Here is a 15,124-nt window from a genome sequence, read left to right as displayed (position 1 = left end):
GGACACCGCCCCTTCCGCCTCCGGCCGCGCGGGCCGGGCTGAGGCGGCACCGGCGGCTCGGGGGAAGCGGCAGCTGTGCGGGTGCGGTGCGAGGGAGGAGGTGCCGGGCACCTATGGGGGGTGGGCACCCGTGGGAGAGTGAGGGGTCGGAGGAGGTGCCGGGCACCCGTGGGTGGGGGTGAGGTGGGCGGAGGAGGTGCCGAGCACCCATTTTGGGGGTGCTGAGCAGCCACGGGTGGGGGTACAAACGTATGGGGGGTGCTGGGCACTCATGGCGGGGTGGGCACCCCTGGGGGTGTAAGGCGTGGGTGGGTAGGAGGGGGTCAGGGAGGATGCTGAGGACCCACGGGTCGGGGGGTGCTGAGCGCCCGTTTTGGGGGTCCTGGGTGTCTGCAGGGGTGCTGAGCACCCATTTGGGGGGTCCTGGGTACCGATGGGGGGATGGGCACCCCGTGGAGTGTGAGGGGTGGGAGTGCTGGGCACCCACGGGTGGGGGTGAGGTGCGATAGGGAGAGCACTGAGCGCCCATTTTGGGGGGTCCTGGGCGTCTATAGGGGTGCTGAGCCCCTCCTGGGGGGTGCACAGAGCACAGGATGCCCCCCCAGATAACACCCCCTACCCCCTCCCTCCTTCCCAGTTCTCCCATGGCCAAGCCGGGACACTCCTGGAGCCGTGCGCCAGCAGGGAAGGAGGAGGATGAGGAGGGTGAGGACCCCCTGGATGCCAGGATCGCCCGGACGGGCTGCCTGGAGCAGCACCGGGAGCTGCAGGAGTGCATGGAACAGCACCGGGATTGGCGGCACTGCCAGACACAGCTCCGGGCATTCGGAGCCTGCATGGCCCGGCGGGAACAGGGACAGAGCCGGGCACACCCTGCACAGTGACACCACCCGGGACCCCCAGGAATGGGGGAGCTGTGCCTTTCACCCTCCTTTTTTTGTGTGATTTTTTTTTTTTACCCAAGTGCCGGGAAATCCACGTGGGAAATTAAATCTGGAAATTTAATCGTCTTCATCAGTGCCCGCAGCAAAGTGGGAAGGTCAGAGGGGTTTGGAGGATGTGGCCTCAATCTGCACCAGGCTGGACATGAGGAGGAATTTTTTCATGGAAAGGGTGATCAGGCCTTGGCAGGGGCTGCCCAGTTAGGTTTGGAGTCCCCATCCCTGAAAGTTTTTAAGGAAAGACTGGACGTGGCACTCAGTGCTTTGGGCTGGGGACAAGGCCACAGGGTGGACTGGCCACAGGGTGGACTCAGTGATCCCAGAGGGCTTTTCCAACCTTAATGATTCCATGGTTGTGGATTTCCAGCCCAAAATGTCCCTGGCTCCACAACAGCCCTGCCATGGATTTCCACTCCATGTCCTTCCCAAGGCTTTTCCCAGCACCAATAACCTCGTGTCCCACCGAATGGGATTTTGGGGATGGGATTTATCTCCAGGAAAGCCCCAGGATAATTAGGAGTGGGGGAAGAAAGGATCCTCCTCTGTCTACCACTTCCTGGCAAACAAAGCAAAATTGCCTTTTGGAGGCTGGAAAGGGAAGGACATCCCTGGCTTTTGCCAGAAGGAACTTCCAGGCTGTTTCCCAGAAAGGTGGATGCTGGGTTCCCCAAAATTACAGCAGGATCAGGAGCACAAGCAACACCTGGACAGCCCCAGTTTGGGGGAGAGTGTTAATGAGTTACTTTTCCTGTGTTTAGTGGAAGGTCCTTAAAAAGTGGGGAAAAAAACTTCCAAACAAACCAGTTTGGAATAGTTTTCTCTTGGAATCCACCAAATCTGCTTAGAACAGAATTCCTGGGATTGTTGCAGCACAGCATTATTCACCTGCAGGGATTTCTGCAGAAATTCCCACCTGTCAAAAGCAGAACAGACAAGAATAAAAGAATAAGGAAGAACTGAAGGAATGTAAAGCCACATTCCATTCCACTGCTCCCAGTACAAACCAGTCAGGTATAAACACATTATTCATCTTTATTGAGACAACCAACAGTGGGAATTCTTTCCAATTCACCGGGTTCTCAGCACAGTGCTCATGGAATCCCCCTCTGGAGGCTGGAGCAGCCCCTGGATGGAGCAGTTTTCCTCACTCAGCCTATCTGTGCCAGCAGCTCTTCCAGCTCTGGCCGAGCCTTCAATCTGCTCTTGAAGTCGGCTTCTGTGTGCTGTGGAGGGAGGGAAAACCATCCAAGGAAATCAGGATTAACAGGAAAAACTAAAGGCTGAAATGCCCTGGGAGTGGGAAGTCACTCAGTGCTGGAAAACTGTTGGGCTTCTCACAAAACCCAAGTTTAACTCCCCACTCCAGAGCGAATTCCATCAAAACAGGGCACAGCGTTTGGGTTTCCTGTCTCAGCTTTGCTCCCAGCTGCTCCATGAAGCTCCTGGGGATTCCAGGACAAGGGTGGAGCAATGCTGGAGTGAAACATGCCCTTTGGACTCACGGGGAATGTGTGGCAGCAAAGGAAAGGAACCTGCAACCTGCTGTCTCCTGTGGATCTGTGGGACTGGCTGGGAAGTGGCACCAATTAGAGGAGGCTAAATGGGGAAGGAAGCGCTCCTCAGGAATTGGAAGCAGTGGGTTTTCATGGAGAAGGGAGGGCCTGGCTTTGGGAGATCCTGGATACCCTAAGCCCAGAGCAGGAGCAGCTTCAGGCCCAGGTCTGGATCCTCAAAGGAAATTCCTGACATGGATCATCTCTGCTTCCTGAAAGGAAGGACACTGGGAAATACAAACATACCTGTTTGATGAGGAGATGGACCCCCTCGGGCTGGTTACTCTGGATAACCTCCAGGAGTATTGGAGCAAATGTGGAACTCAAACCACTGATCTGAGGGAAGGAATGACACAGCTCCAGGACAACCATCCCAGGACAGTTTGGGTTCGAAGGGACATTAAACATCACCCCATTCCACCCCTTGCCACAGGCAGGGACACCTTCCACTACCCCAGGTTGCTCCAACCTGGCCTTGGACACTTCCAGGGATGGGGCAGCCACAGCTTCTCTGGGAAAACCATTCCAGGGCCTCACCCCCCTTACAGGGAAGAATTTCTTCCCAATATCCCATGTAAACCCTGTGCTTTGTCCACATGAATCCATTCCCCCTTGTCCTGTCCCTCCATCCCTTGCCCCCAGTCCCTCTCCAGCTCTCCTGGAGCCCCTTTAGGCCCTGGAAGGGGCTCTGGGGTCTTTTGAAGCTGTTCCTAACAGTATTTTTAAATTTCATGGAATTTTTCCAGTCATCCATCCTTAAACATGGCTTTTCTACCTCTTGTATGGAGCATTCTGCAGAAAATAGGTAATAAATGTGGTGCCTGAAATTACATAAAGCCAGGAAACCTCTTCCTGCTTCCATTTTGGGGGGAAGTTTCAGTAAGGGATCAAATTAAGGCTTTATGCCCAAATTACACCTTTCAGCTCCAACTCTGGAGGGGTTTGGAGAGCCTGTGCTGCAGGAGAACCACAGGAATATCAGGAAACAGCAGTTCCTACCTGGACAACCCTCTGGTGGGTTGTAAGGACTGCATCCAGCTGCATCTTGGATCCTTTCTCTTCCAGGAACAGCACCTCGTTGGTTTTGGTGGGCATGGCATAGCTGGGGGAGCCAGAGGGCAGACCTTAGGACAGGCAGGACATTCCCTGTCCTAAGGACATTCCCAATGCTCTACAGGGACGGATCAACCATCCAAGGAGATGAACATTCCATGAGGAATTAATTCTGCAAACAGTGTGTCCTGCAAAGGAAGCACTGGCAGAGGCCAGGGGTTTATGGGAGGGGGATGAAGGAGGAGCTTGGAGCACCTGCTGCCAGGAAAAACCTGCACTGGCTCCAAACACCAGCCTGAGACATTTTACATTCTTTGTAGTTGAAGGAAAGCAACAGTTCTGACTTATTTTGTCATCAGGGACAGAGCTAAAAACTGCTGCTGCAAAGCACCACTCCAAAGACATTGTTCTCCCCTCAAATTTAACAGGAATATGACTGGGCAGTGGAGCAGACCCTGCTCCCAGCAGGATTCCAGAGACCTCAGCATCCCTATCCCCATTTCCACAGCACCAATTACATCCTTCTGCCCACCTTTTCCACTAAAATTTTCACTCCAAGGGCAAATCCTTCCTTTCTGAACACAATGAACCAGGTCCAACCTCAGAGGGCGGAACTGAAAATCCACGTTTTGGAGAATCCACCACTGTTTTCATTCCCTCGTGGCAACTCAGGGCTTCTCCCAGTGCCTGCAGCTCCTTGGGAGCACTTCAGCACTGAGGTGCTTCCTCACATCCCTCAGGCATTAAATCCCAAGCTGCTGTTGGAATAATCCTGTTTGGGACCTGGTGTTTACCTAAAGCATCCTCTGCTCCCAAAGTGAAGCAGCAGGAAGCTCATCCAGCACCTCAAGGGCTTTCCCCTTTCCCAAGTTCATTCCAGTTTGGATAACCAACATCACTCACTGCACAGAGCCTGGATCAAACACCAGGAAGGAAAACCAGCAGGAAATGTCAGCAATACTTAAGCCAGATTTAAAGCCTTAAACAATAACATTAAACCCAGAGGCTTAAAGCCTTTCCTCAGAGGAATGAGATGGAGCCAGATAGTTTTTCCTTGCTGGAACAAGCCCACTTGAACCTTCCTCATGTGAATAAACACACAAAACTGTAGGAACACAGAAAGAGAACAGGGGGCGGAGGAGAGGTTTGGATTTTCATCCACATGGGAATCAGAAGGACTGGATGGTGCCCTGGTCTCCAAGGTGTCCCTTACCTCTCGTTGACCTTGATGGAGAGCCTGTTGCAGAGCCTGTGGACATACTGGGCAAAGTGCTCCACCAGGCACATGTCATAGGAAGTCATCTGGATGTTGACATCTCCATATTCAAACTCAGTGCCAGGATTGATCTCCTTCATCTGCAGTCTGTCCTTTTTCTTCTTTGGAGTCTGTTTTCCAAAATAAAATAAAACAGAGAGTTTGAGCGACGCTGGAAATAAAACCCCGCCGTGTTTCCCTTGGGGCTTCTCCTCTGACAGGGGTTTGTCAGCCACATCCCAGCCCATCTGTGCTCCCTCTCCCTGCCTAAAAACTGGGATGGCATTATCCTGACAGCTCTTCTCAGCTCAGTTCTTGGATGGCAGCACCACAGGAAAAATACCCCAGAGAAAACACGTCCGTATTTTTAATTTCTTCCAGAGAAAATTAATTTCTCCCAGAGGTAAAAAAACAAACAAACAAAAAAAAAGAGTAGAAACAGCAGGAGTACAACTCCTTTTTCTTTCAGGTCCTGTCCACAAGGCAGCTGGCTTGGTGGTGTTTCCTCCTTCCACAAAAAGTGGTTGACTTTCCAGGGAATGTCAAAAGGTGACATGAAAACAGGACCTGCTCATAATAATTCAGGTGTGAAATTCAGCAGGAGGAGGAAATTTCTCCCTCCCAAGGGAATTTCCACAGGAATGTGCTGGACAAAATGAAGGCTGTGAGTGGGGGAACTTCATGGAATGGTTTGGGTTGGAAGGCATTTTAAAGCTCATCCAGTGCCATTCCCAACCTTCTGCTATCCAGGGTGCTCCAACCTGGCCTTGGGCACTCCCAGGGATGGGGCAGCCACAGCTTCTCTGGGAATTTCATCCCAGCCCCTCACCACCCTCATAGGGAAGAATTCCTTCCCAATATCCCATGTAAACCCTGTGCTTTGTCCATGTGAATCCATGCCCCTTGTCCTGTCCCTCCAGGAATGTCACACAACACTTTTCCCCAAGAGAAGCAGCAGGAAACGATGCCATTATTCCCTCTGGATGTGATTTATCAGCCATGGAATTCATAAAATAATTCCTTCTGCCTACCTCTGGTGGGAGCAGGTATTTATACCTCCCAATTCCATGAGTAGGACGGGATCTGTAGGATCTGTGGCAACTCAGGAGAGCAGCACCTGGAAATGGAAGCCAAATTCCTGTCCCAACTCACAGCTCGGTGTGGGCAGCCACAAATAAGGAAGGAAGAGATTAAAAATATTCACTTCTCAGGTGAACTCTCAAGGAAACAACAAGAAAGAATAAAAGAGGCTGTGGGTAGTTTGGGAGACCAGGAAAATGTTACAAAAAAAGAAGAAAATGTTAGGAAAGAACATATGGAAGTGGAAGAGCATCAGCTCAGGTTATTTAACCAGCCCAAAATTGGCTAAAAACCCCCCTAAAATTAAAAGGAAACACAAATTCTCCATTTATTTGGATTAACAATAGACTTTACCTGCAGCACACAGATGGTTTTCTCTGGGTGTTGCTGCTCTGGAGGAAACAAGACAATGATTAAAAGTTCTGTAAGAAACAAGATCATCTTTAAAAGCTGTGATTTCCCCCACCCATGGAAAAATATGTGGCAAATCTCCTTTGGCCATTTTTGGGGTGTTTTTAATGCCTGTTATTGTGCTTTACTCCGTGGTTTCAGGCACTCACCTGCTAAGGGCAAACAGCTGCCTGAGCATCGCTCCCTTCTCCCAGCACAGCACCTGGAATGGCCGAAACACAAAGAGAGTGACAGATCCTCAGGGAATTGTCACCAACACCCCCAGACTACAGCAGGGACAGGAGCCAGGGAACGGCTGGAGCTGTGTCAGGGCAGGGTTAGGCTGGATATCAGGGAAAGGTTGTTCCCTCAGAGGGTGATGGGGCACTGAACAGGCTCCCAGGCCCATCCCTTCCCTGTGTGTCCCCTATTCCCGTTCCCATTCCCGATCCCCGTACCTTCGGCACCGCCGCCATCATCCCATCCTCGGTCCGTCGCTCAAACCGTCCCCCCGCTGGGCCCCGGTGCGCCAAGCCCGGGTCCCCCCCGCCCCGCGGCTCCCGCCTCGCGTTCCTCCCACCGACAATTCCAATTTTCGGGCAGCCTCGCGTTCCGCCCGCCGAGGCCTCACAGAGGCGGCAGTTTCTGGACAACCCGCGGTGCTGGCGGGGCCCCGGCGCCCTGCGGGAGGCGGTGGGCAGGGTGCGGGGGTCCAGGCGGCAATGGCGGACACCGCATCCCTCCCTTACCGTACACACCAGGCAGCGCCGCCTGGCGGCAGCAGCTGCACAGCGCGCCCCGCCCTACGTCAATCACCGCGCGTCTCGCCGGCTACGGCCCGCCTTCCGCCCGTTTCTCGCTCGCTGATTGGCCTCTCGCCGCGTCCATCACGGTGCGGCGGCCATGTTGAGTGTGGCGTGGCCACGTGGCGATGCCAAGTATGGTGTCCGACCCCGCCCCTGAGGAGGCCATCTTGAGTGTGGGTCTGGCGGCCATCTTGAGTGTGGCGTCGCGGCGGCCATTTACTTCGTCCTTTATTTTTATTTCTTTATTGATGTCTTTAGAATTACTAAATCCTGAGTGGAGGAAGGTTGGGCTGGGACGGACCTCCTCCCTGATTTCCCAGCGGCGAGAGAGAAGGAGGGCACGGGGGTCTGCCTGGGGAGAGATGGATGCTGTGCCGTCCTTGGAGCCCCCCCAAGCCTGGACAGCCTGGAGTTGGCTCAGGAAAACCCATCCCATGCCAAACTGCCTCCTCCTGCCTCTTCCCCACAAACCATCCTTTCTCCCAGGCTCTTCCCTGCTCCCTTCTCTCCTGCCTAGCCCCGCTTTTCCCCCTCCTTCCATGGCCGATGCTCCAGAGCCCCCATCTCAGATCTGTTCCTCCTGGGTGGATCAGCTGGAATTTTGTGTGAGGACTCATTCCCTCTCCAATTGCTCTTGGCTGGAGCTGTCAGGGCTCCTGGTGGACTTTCTCCCTCCAGTTCATCTGAGTTCATCCACGTGGCAAGTCTCCTAGTGCCTTTGTTTCGTGGAGGGAACGTGGAGGGAGCAGAGGGAACTCACCTCACCTTTGCTCCCTCCTCCACAACACAAGGACACAGATTCCCAGCTCCAAGCTGTGTTTCCCTGGTGCTCCTGGCCCGTGACAGAAGGGTCCACGTGGATGTTGTCCTGCCCTTTGATCCCACCTGGCAAGGTGATCTCCCCAGGCAGGGAGAATGATGCTTGAGGAAGGAGCCAGATCTGGGTTAAGGCCAGCACTCCCATTCCAGAAAACCTGGGCTTCTCCTCCCAGGAACTTTGAATCCCCAGAGGAAATTGAGGAGGGGCTGCTGTGCCTAGAGGGGACTGGCTGGGCCTGTGTTTTTGGGGAAGTAGTGATGAGCACCACCATTTAAGAGCACATCCAAGATGACTCCTTATTCCATGCCCTCAAATGCTGAGTGCCCATGGAATGGGGCTGCACCCCTTAATTCCCTCTGCCCCTCCTGGAAGCAGATCACTCCTCTCTCCACAACAGCATCTTTCTCATCTCTCCTGCTCTTGATTTTCCCTGGATACAAAGATAGTGCTGCTCTTGGCAGCTTGTTCTAGTGGCTGAGCAGCCTCCCTGTTGGGAACATGGCCCTTATTTCCAACTAGAACGTGCCTTTCTTTGCCTTTTGGATGTTTCACAGCCAGGGAGCACAATCCCTGTTGCAGGAGCACAACCTCCCAACCTTTCTGTGACATTTGGAAAGAGAAGCTGAGGTGACTCAATGATTTCCTTTTTTATGTAATGCACTAAAAAACCACCAGGCAGCTTTTCCTACTTTTTTAAAGGCTTCTCAGGCTGCAGAGAGGGATTGTTTCATCCATCCTCTTCTGCCTCACTGCAGGTTTCTCCCTGCCACGGAGCTGGATGTGCCCACACAGCCGGAATTCTGGCACCTGCCCCTCCTCAAGCAGCAACCTGGAGGAGCAAAGCTGCCCTGGCAGAGTTGAGATCCAGCACCTGGAAGTTTCCACTTCTTTTCAGGCTTGTCTCATGACAAAAACAATCCAAAAGTGTTTAAACACACTGTGGAAGAAAACCTGTTTTTCTGTGTCTCCTCCTCTGCCTTCAGCCATTGTTTTCCATGGGATCTGCGGGAAAGATCCCAGAATCCACCCTGACACATAAACAAGGACAATATATGTATTTAAAACTTGAAATTATTTAAAGCAGGTCTTTGACAGTCTGCATTCCCCTTGGTGCAGGAGAGCAGCCACACAACTGCTATGGATGTGCTCCCAGGTGCTGGGTGTGGAGCTGGATGTGAGCTCTTGCTCCTGCTCAGATCTTCATTAAAACTTGTTCAAATTTAATCACCTGGTTAAAGACACTTTTTCCTCTTTTAGTTCACTGGCAGTTCAAGGCCTGGAAAAAAAAGCAAAACGACACCTTGGAGAAGCAGTGAATCACGTTAAGGGAGTATAAATGAAACAATAAAAATCAGAAAGGGTTTCAAAGCAGGGGATTAAACAAGCATTTCCATGACCATCAGAGCAGAGAGGCTTTGGAACAATCCCCCAGATGGGAAAAAAGGTGGACAACCTACTCGATTCCAGGTGGAAAACACCCTGTGGAGCTTTATTTGGACCTTGTTGAGTAGATTGTAAGAGATTTGGACCAACACGAATACGACCATGGGGCAAGAGCTGCAGACCTCGGGGGGTCTGTCATCCAGCATGTTCTTGTTTCAGTGGGATATTCAGTGGAAGCAGCAGGTGAAGCCCCAGGAAACCCCCAAAATCACATTTTGTGTTCACATTCCAGCCAGAGAGTCTCAATCAGGACAGGATTGCACCAGTGTGGGAGAGGAGGGAGCAAGGCTGCACTGACAGGAGGCACCCCAAAGCCAAGGTTTAACCAGGATGCAGCTGGGAACCTCCTAATGCGCTGAACCTTGAGGGCAAAATGGGAAGAAATGGGCAAAAAATAGCTATAAAGGGAGAGGTGGCCCCAAGGCGGAGGGTTCCCTGAAAAAGGATGAGTGGGAATCATTGACCTTCCTGGAAAATGTCACCCTCTCTGAGGGATGTGCTGGGGACATCGTGGAGCGAGGGTCTCTGGAGATGCTCTGAGAGGAATACCTGTATCCATTTGGGATTAAGCCTTTGGTTTGAAGCACTGTGCTGGTTCCTCCCTGGAGCCTGTGTGGGCTGGGCACATCCTTGTGCTGCGCTGACGCTGAGGCTGTTTCGGTGACGTGGTGAAAAGGGGTTTTATTGCAGCTGGAGAATTGGTGGGAGCTCCCACAGCAACCAAAATGGCCCAGATCTGTCCCAAAAAGGGCTCCAAGGGCTGGATTCCCTCTGCTCTGGGACAGGCTGGGAGCGCTAGGGATGTTCACCTGGAGAAGGGTCTGGGGAGACCTGAGAGCCCCTTGCAGGACCTAAAGGGGCTCCAGGAGAGCTGGAGAAGGACTTGGGACAAGGGATGGAGGGACAGGACAAGGGAAATGGATTCACATAGACAAAGCACAGCGTTAGATGGGATATTGGGAAGGAATTCTTGGCTGTGAGGGTGGGGAGGGGCTGGAATGGTTTTCCCAGAAAAACTGTGGCTGCCCCATCCCTGGAAGTGTCCAAGGCCACGTTGCAGCAACCCGGTCTGGTGAAAGGTGTCCCTGCCGGCGGCACGGGGGCTGGAACGGGCCGATCCCTCAAGTCCCTCCCAGCCCGCCCCATTCCCGCTCCGTGAGGGCGGGAGGCTCCCAGGGCGCGTGCGCGGGGCGGGCGGAGCGGCGGCTCCGGGAGCGCGGGGGGGGGAGCGGCGGCACCGACACCGGCACCGACACCGACACAGACACCGGCACCTCACCGGGCTGCGCAGCCTTCGCCCGGGAGCGGCAGCACGAGGAGGAGGACGAGGAGGAGGAGGGCGGAAAGCAGCGGGAGCGGTCGCGGGTCCCGCCGCGGGGAGCGGAGCGAGCGCGGGGCGGCGGCGGCTCCTCCATCATGTCGTCGGGCGGGGACTTCGGGAACCCGCTGCGGAAATTCAAGCTGGTGTTCCTGGGCGAGCAGAGCGGTGAGTCACCGCCTTCCTCGGGCCGGGAAAGGGGGGGATCCCTTCGGACACCCGCCCGACCTCGGGGGAGCAGGAGGGAACCCCACTTGTCACCCTCCGTGACACCCACCCACCCTCGTGGGGACATAAAGGGACCTCACTCCTTACCCTCCCTGACACCCACCCACCCTTGTGGGGACATAAAGGGACCCCACTCCTTACCCTCCGTGACACCCACCCACCCTTGTGGGGGTCCCTTTCACTCCCATCCACCCACATACTCTCATAGGGGTCTGAGAGGATCCCCCTCCTCACTTTGCCTTCCACCCCTATGGGGGTCTGAGAGGATCACCCTCCTCACCTTCCCTGGCACCCACCCACCCTCTTGGGGGTCCCTTTCACTGCCATCCGCCCACATTGCCTCCTGGGGGTCTGAGAGTATCACGTTCCTCATCCTCCCTGGCACCCACCCACCCTCCGTCCTGGGGGTCGCTGACACCCACCTACCCTCCTGGGAGCCTGAGGTGTTCAGCTCTGGTTTAACACTCCCACCCCTCCCAAAGCCTGTCTGATTCAGGAACAGTTGCTGATTCATTTGATCCCGGCCCCTCTGGTTTTTGGGGGGTAGGAGCCTCAATCCTCGCTGTTTTCCGTGTAAATACAGCGTTTTTCCATAATGGAGTTCTGTCTTGGCAGAGCAACGCTCTGAATATTTAATTCAGCCAGTGAGGTTTTCTTGCCTGTCTCTGGAATGAAAAAAAAACCACCCAACCTAAACGCTGTCTCCTCCTTCCTCAGCGGAAGGCCTCTCTCTCCATTACTGCATTCCACATTTTCCCTTGGAAGAGTTTTCTGAAAAGAGCAAAAAAGCTCCTTTATCAGCTGCTTTGTGTAATCCTGGTGAGATACTGAGCGATCTTTGACATAATGAGGAGGTGCAGAATATTTCTGTCTCAGGGCGGGGTATTTGCTCCCTCAGCCACCTTTGGTCTCTGTGTGAGAGATGATGAAATACTTGGATTTTTTTTATTTTTTTGGGGGGGAAAGGACTTATATCTTGGTATTTCCTCACTCACGTGGATGAGTTTGATGATAAGGCTGTCATTGAAATTATTCACCTATACATCAGTGGGTTTCTTCAGTCTGTGCCTTTCATCCTTTTTTATTTTGTGGTTTTGGGGTTGAAACAGCTCTTTTTCGTGTCAGGAATTTGGAGAGCACAGGTGCAACTTGGGTATTTATTATTTTTCGGGGGGTTAGTCACCTGATGTACTTGCTGAGGTGATGTTTGGCCAGCCATTTTATGAGGATTTTGGAAGAGGGTCATGTGTAGAAAATGCTGGTTTGTTGTGGGGTTTTTTTGTTTGTTTGTTTGTTTTCCCCAGGTATTTGACAACAGCAATTTTAAATATTAGCAATGCATTTGCAAAATGTTTGGCTTGTATTCCTGTGTTTCTGAGCTTCAATATCCCGAAGCTTTTCCTGCATGGAAGGTTGTGGCACCTGGTGCAGCTCTTAAATCTCAGCAGGTCTTTTACACGTGCATTTCTTGTCTCTTGCAGCAGACATAACGTCAGATATCTCCTTCCTGTAGGAATTTTTTCCCTCTCAGCTCATCATCTTTGTTTGTACTGGGAGGTTTTAAATAATTCCTGATCATGGCATCAAATGTAAGGAGGAGAGAAAGGATTCTGTGGGTACAGCAGAGCAAGATGCTCCTGAGTGGATATTCATCCCTGCAACTGCTGCCTTGGCCGGGGCTTAGGGATGGGTGGGAGCTGATTTGAATCCAGGGCCTGGCCAGCAGCTGCAGTCCTGCCTTTGTCTGGGATGCTGGGGATGGATGATTCCATGCCTGCTCCGTGCTCAGTGTGTCCCTGCATCCCGTGGGTGCTGCAGCGTGGGCACGTTCCAGCACGGAGCTCATGGATGAGTCTGTGCTGGAGACACGGCCTTTCCTGAATTGAATCTCCTCAGACGTCTCTGCCATGATGTCATTCCCTGACATTTTTTATTTTTTTTCCTGCCCAGAGGGAGCATAGCTCCCATTCCAAATAATGTTTGGAAATCATTGAAGAAGAATTTCTGCTGCTGCAAGAAAGGGAGTTGGAGTGGGCTGTGCTCACACCTTTGTTTGGAAGGGCGAGGGAATTGCAGGAATAAAAGTTTTTACAAAAGCAGGTTTTGCATCTGAGGGGATCTTTGTACAACTGTTGCTCTGGGTTGGTGCATTGGCTCCCTGTTTGGCTGGAAGGTTTGTGTGCCCTTTTGGAAGGCCAGAATTAGAGGTATCCCACTGCTGCTGCCGGGGAGGCTGAGTGCTCCTGCTCCGTGTACATCCAAGGGCTCCAGGATGACAAATGGAATGTCACAAAGGGCTGCCGTGGCTGTGAGCTGCCTCAGCAGCCAGAGCTGTACACGGCCTCTCCAACAAATGCTGTGGCTAAGGAAATCTGCACTGCAATTCCTTCCAGGGTCTGCAGTGGTACAGCCTCGTTCCATGGCAGATTTGGGAGTGTTTTATTCCTGTCTGGAGTGGGGTTGCACAGCGGATGCAGTGCCTGGTTTTCTCCGCTCCCCTCAGCCATGTTGTGGGAGTCCAGTGCTGTGTTCCCGTGGACTGCAGTGATCCTGCCTCCTCCTGCTGTTCACCACTAGCTGCAGGTTCTTTTTCCTGTGCTAAGATGCTGATTTTCCCTGCCCCTTGCTCCCCAAAATCTCCAGGGTTTGTCCCCCAGCCCCTCCCCAGCCCAGCCCTGCCGCATGTGCTGGGGATGCATCATGAGCCTGCAACATCATCCGTGTCCAGCCAGGAGAACCTCCTCCTCCTCCTCTCTTTCCATCCCTTATTTTTTTTAACTTACACCAGCAACTTCCCCAGCACTCCCCTTAATTGAATTACTCTCCTCAATGATTGAAGATTATACAGAGTGTAGCAGTTTTAAATATGCTAATCTTTGCTGAAAAGACAGGGAGAGCTCTGTGCTGCGGGATTAGATGGAGCTATTGTGTGTGGGGAAGTGTGTTTCTTACTGCCTTTGATCTGCTTTTATCAGGTGGGTTTTGTCAGCCCTAATACCTCAGGTTTGAGGAATTCTGGTTTCTGGGTCACACCAGTTAATGTACACATCACCTATATTGGGGTGGCTTGCAGAAAATACGATACAGATTCAAATATTAATAATTCTTGCATAGGAACACCTCTGCTTCTTCATAAATGGATTTTTCTTTTTGATTGAATGGGCAGAACTGAATGCAACAGAAATATTTGCCCATCATGTGAGTTTATGCTGCAGCTTCCATTGGTGAGCAGGTCTGAAGGGCATCAGTGTGTCCAAAAGGAGTCCCTCTTGTCTCTCTCTCTGTGGTGGCATTTCTGCATTGAGGAAGATCCTGGAGAAAATTACAACCATTTTTTAATCAGGAACTGAGAGTTTTAATATTGCGAAGATAGGGGCAGCGTAATAACTCATGGACTATAACTGTTTGGAGAGCACTAATGAGCTGTGCTGTTGCATAACTGCTGGTCCAGGCCCTGCTGAGCAGTGTGTGTTTTACTGGATGGCTGGAGAACTGCGGGTGCTTCGAGTGTAACCTGAAGCTGGTGTCACCCTGCTCACGGTCCTGCAGGGACTGCCATCCCTGTGCAACTTAAAACTCCCTTGGTTTTAGGGAATTCTCGGCTTACCAGCTCCAGAGAGCTGTTGGTTTGTCCCACTGGTGGTTTAAAAGCTCATCCCCTTCCCTCCTGTTTAATTTCTTGGTGCTGGTTTTCCATTGGATATTTGGGGTTGTATTTGGACTGTGTGAATTTTCCAGGGGTTATTGAACTTGGGTTTCTTGGGTACATGTGGAATATCAGCAGTGCATCCCAACAAAGGGGAAGTCAGGCAGAAACACCAGGGTGGAGGAACAGCATGGATGAACCAGGAGCTCCTGGACAACCTCAAAGCCAAAAGGGAAGTCCACAGAGGGTGGGAGCAGGGACAAGTGGCCTGGGAGGAACGCACAGGAATTGCTGGGAGAGGAGAAGGCTCCAGGGAGAGCTGAGAGCCCCTTCCAGGGCCTGAAGGGGCTCCAGGAGAGCTGGAGAGGGACTTGGAACAAGAGATGGAGGGACAGGGGAAAAGGAACGGCTTCCCACTGCCAGAGGGCAGGGACAGGTGGGATATTGGGAAGGAATTCCTGGCTGTGAGGGTGGGGAGGCCCTGGCCCAGGTTACCCAGAAAAGCTGTGGCTGCCCCTGGATCACTGGAAGTGTCCAAGGCCAGGTTGGAGCAACCTGGGATAGTGGGAGGTGTCCCTGCCATCTCAAACC

At 52.7% G+C, this 15,124-nt stretch overlaps 3 protein-coding genes and 1 long non-coding RNA gene across 6 annotated transcripts in view; 2 read left to right on the top strand and 2 right to left on the bottom strand.

Moving 5' to 3' along the window:
* Positions 1-10: 10 nt before the first annotated feature.
* Positions 11-1,010, top strand: LOC108500742 (cytochrome c oxidase assembly factor 4 homolog, mitochondrial). Of its 2 annotated transcripts, none has more exons than XM_017821948.1 (2): positions 11-81; positions 638-1,010. In XM_017821948.1, the coding sequence occupies exon 2, from the start codon at positions 645-647 to the stop codon at positions 882-884; it is 240 nt and encodes a 79-aa protein (XP_017677437.1). In that variant the 5' UTR covers positions 11-81; positions 638-644; the 3' UTR covers positions 885-1,010. The 2 variants fall into 2 exon arrangements, with proteins under 2 accessions (XP_017677437.1, XP_017677436.1); XM_017821947.1 differs by having other exon boundaries at positions 36-120.
* Positions 1,011-1,948: 938 nt separating this feature from the next.
* MRPL48 (mitochondrial ribosomal protein L48) lies at positions 1,949-7,025 on the bottom strand. The gene is made up of 8 exons (XM_017821946.1): positions 6,731-7,025; positions 6,443-6,495; positions 6,237-6,274; positions 5,834-5,919; positions 4,761-4,933; positions 3,494-3,596; positions 2,741-2,830; positions 1,949-2,164 (listed from the first exon to the last, which is right to left on the bottom strand). Exons 1-8 carry the CDS (start codon positions 6,749-6,751, stop codon positions 2,090-2,092), a joined length of 639 nt encoding a protein of 212 aa, XP_017677435.1. The 5' UTR covers positions 6,752-7,025; the 3' UTR covers positions 1,949-2,089.
* Positions 7,026-8,938: 1,913 nt separating this feature from the next.
* LOC108500724 lies at positions 8,939-10,696 on the bottom strand. The gene is made up of 2 exons (XR_001875974.1): positions 10,621-10,696; positions 8,939-9,174 (listed from the first exon to the last, which is right to left on the bottom strand). It is a non-coding gene; the product is annotated as an uncharacterized LOC108500724 (long non-coding RNA).
* Positions 10,671-15,124, top strand: part of RAB6A (RAB6A, member RAS oncogene family) — a 43,319-nt gene continuing 38,865 nt past the window's right edge. For both annotated transcript variants that reach the window (XM_017821896.1, XM_017821895.1), the window contains exon 1: positions 10,671-10,827. In XM_017821896.1, coding sequence (XP_017677385.1) covers positions 10,758-10,827 — 70 coding nt within the window. In that variant the 5' untranslated portion in view covers positions 10,671-10,757. The remainder of the gene's footprint in view (positions 10,828-15,124) is intronic.

This window comes from Lepidothrix coronata, unplaced genomic scaffold, assembly GCF_001604755.1.
Source record: "Lepidothrix coronata isolate B3197 unplaced genomic scaffold, Lepidothrix_coronata-1.0 Scaffold93, whole genome shotgun sequence".
Lineage (NCBI taxonomy): Eukaryota > Metazoa > Chordata > Aves > Passeriformes > Pipridae > Lepidothrix > Lepidothrix coronata.
Note: the sequence above shows the minus strand (reverse complement) of the source record. Positions and strands in the feature narration are given on the sequence as shown.